Genomic DNA, 2,186 nt, shown 5'->3' with positions numbered 1-2,186 from the left:
TGCAAGGTACTACTGATTACAGAGTGAACAAGTCACAGGTCTGTAAATTACTACTGATTACATGGTTCACATTGCAAATTACTACCAACTCTACAGTTAATTCCAGGCCTTTAGTTGGGATACAACCAGATGTGGTGTGCGTGTGTTAGTGAGGACAGAACCTGATTTGTGTGTGAGTTTATGTGTATAATGACTTTAACATTTGTGTCTTGTGTCTCCAGCAGCAGGAGGCCCCGGTGGTGGACGACCTCGGCACAGAGAAGGTGATGGCACTGTATGACTACACAGAGAAGTCGCCTCGCGAAGTTTCCATGAAGAAGGGAGATGTTCTTACACTCCTCAACTGTGCCAATAAGGTAACACGTATAGAGTGCTACTACACCCATATACTTTTGAATCCATATGATAGATTTAAACAGTTAACAGGAGACAGATAAACTTCCATTTCTAATGTTTACTAATTCTTTGTATGATATGTAACTTATGGAATGTTGTTTAATATTGAATAAAATCATTAGAAATTAAAGAAAATAACAAGTTTATACAGACTTTTTCTGTTCAGTTTGAAGTGATTTCCTGCCAGCATTCATTAACATGTTAACTGTAACAAAGTGTTTCATTACTAAGCTGTGTATTTATAACAGGACTGGTGGAAGGTCGAGGTCAATGATAGACAAGGCTTTGTTCCTGCTGCTTACGTCAAGAAGCTTGACCCAAGTCTGTCTGCAAGTCGTAACAACCTGATGGACGAGTTTACCATCTCTGTCAGACAGAACCAGATAGAGACACAGTAAGTCATAGCCATACTGTCATCAATATAGAAACAAAAATCGGCTTATGACACACAAAGTTTGAAGTAGCTTTTCTCTAATCTCTCTTCTGTATTTTACATTTAGCACAATTTGATGATAAATGTGGTTTTCAAATTTTCTTTCTTAATTTATACATAATTAATTTCAGATGGAGGGTAAAAATGTGAAATCTTCAACAATATTGTGGTATTCAGGATGTGTCAAATTAGTCAAATCTGAATGTAATTGAATGAAAGTTGTTTATGAACTTTGAAGCTTTATGAACTTTGGAAGCCTTTGAAATATAGTTAAGGATTGAATTTAGTAGTTTGCTGTGGTATCTGTAGTTCCAGGTATTTTGTCTTGTAGGATGAAACTGTAGGGACAAATCGTCAGTCATCTGAGGGACACTTGTAATTCAATGAATTCTGAAAAAATAAATCTTTTGAGTTTCACAATGTTACTTTGCAGGTATGCTAATCTGTTAGACCAAGGAAACCAGCGTCGTGAGAAACTCCAGGAATCGTGCCGTGCCTATCAACTGGTGCGTGAAGCCGGGGAGCTGGCATCCTGGATCACCGAGAAAGAAACCATGATTGTTGGTGATGAAGTCGGGGAAGATCTGGAACAAGTGGAAGAGATGCAGAAGAAGTTTGATGACTACCAGAAGGTTAGTAGATTCTCCTCTCTCCCACTGTATCTAATTGGGCACCGGCCATTTTATAATTGAACTTTGATCTCTACTGATGTATAATGGAATTTGTATCGTACTCATCTAAAGTGTTGAAATTAAGGTGTATGAATTGTAATAAAGTGATAGCATTAATTTTGTGTTAAAGTTTTAATTGAATATAATATTGAAATTGTGTTGTGTATAGGATTTGAAGCAGAATGAAGCAAGACTCCAGGAGCTGAACACGATTGCTGACAAGCTAACAGCCATGGGGCGTACAGAGGCGGCCGAGAAGATCCGGGAGCAGATTGCTGTATGTCTGATGATATTTTGTGATACATTTTATGAATCCTGTAATACATTGACATAATTTTTCAAATACCAAAACTCCCTTTCAAAAGCAAACCTTGTGTTTTTTCCAATGGTGTTATCAAGGCTATAGATGTTATTTCATATTGATGTACATATTTTGAGTTTACAGTGTCAGCAAATGTATTGAGAATGTAGCAATTATATTAATATTTTAATATTGAATATATTTTGTACATGATAAAATATATGTATGTTGACAATACGTGGTTAGTAGATTACTTAACATGAGCGTTATGTACTTGTTACAGACCCTGAACAACAGGTGGGAGAACCTGCAGGCAGTGACGGCTGTCCGGGCCGAGACCCTGGGGAGTGCCCACGAGGTCCAGAGATACCACAGGTAAATAATC

The 2,186-nt window shown here is 37.5% G+C and overlaps 1 protein-coding gene across 1 annotated transcript; it reads left to right on the top strand.

Moving 5' to 3' along the window:
- Positions 1 to 221: 221 nt before the first annotated feature.
- Positions 222 to 2,176, top strand: LOC110440888 (spectrin alpha chain-like; the record flags this gene model as incomplete). The annotated part of the gene is made up of 5 exons (XM_021484009.1): positions 222 to 356; positions 645 to 790; positions 1,263 to 1,461; positions 1,670 to 1,777; positions 2,085 to 2,176. Coding segments are annotated over 5 exons (680 nt in total), but the record flags the coding sequence as incomplete, so codon positions are not given.
- Between the last annotated feature and the right edge of the window lie 10 nt (positions 2,177 to 2,186).

Source organism: Mizuhopecten yessoensis, unplaced genomic scaffold, assembly GCF_002113885.1.
Source record: "Mizuhopecten yessoensis strain PY_sf001 unplaced genomic scaffold, ASM211388v2 scaffold713025, whole genome shotgun sequence".
In the NCBI taxonomy this organism is placed as follows: Eukaryota; Metazoa; Mollusca; class Bivalvia; order Pectinida; family Pectinidae; genus Mizuhopecten; species Mizuhopecten yessoensis.
The sequence above is the reverse complement of the archived record's forward strand: the minus strand, read 5'-3'. Positions and strand labels throughout refer to the sequence as shown.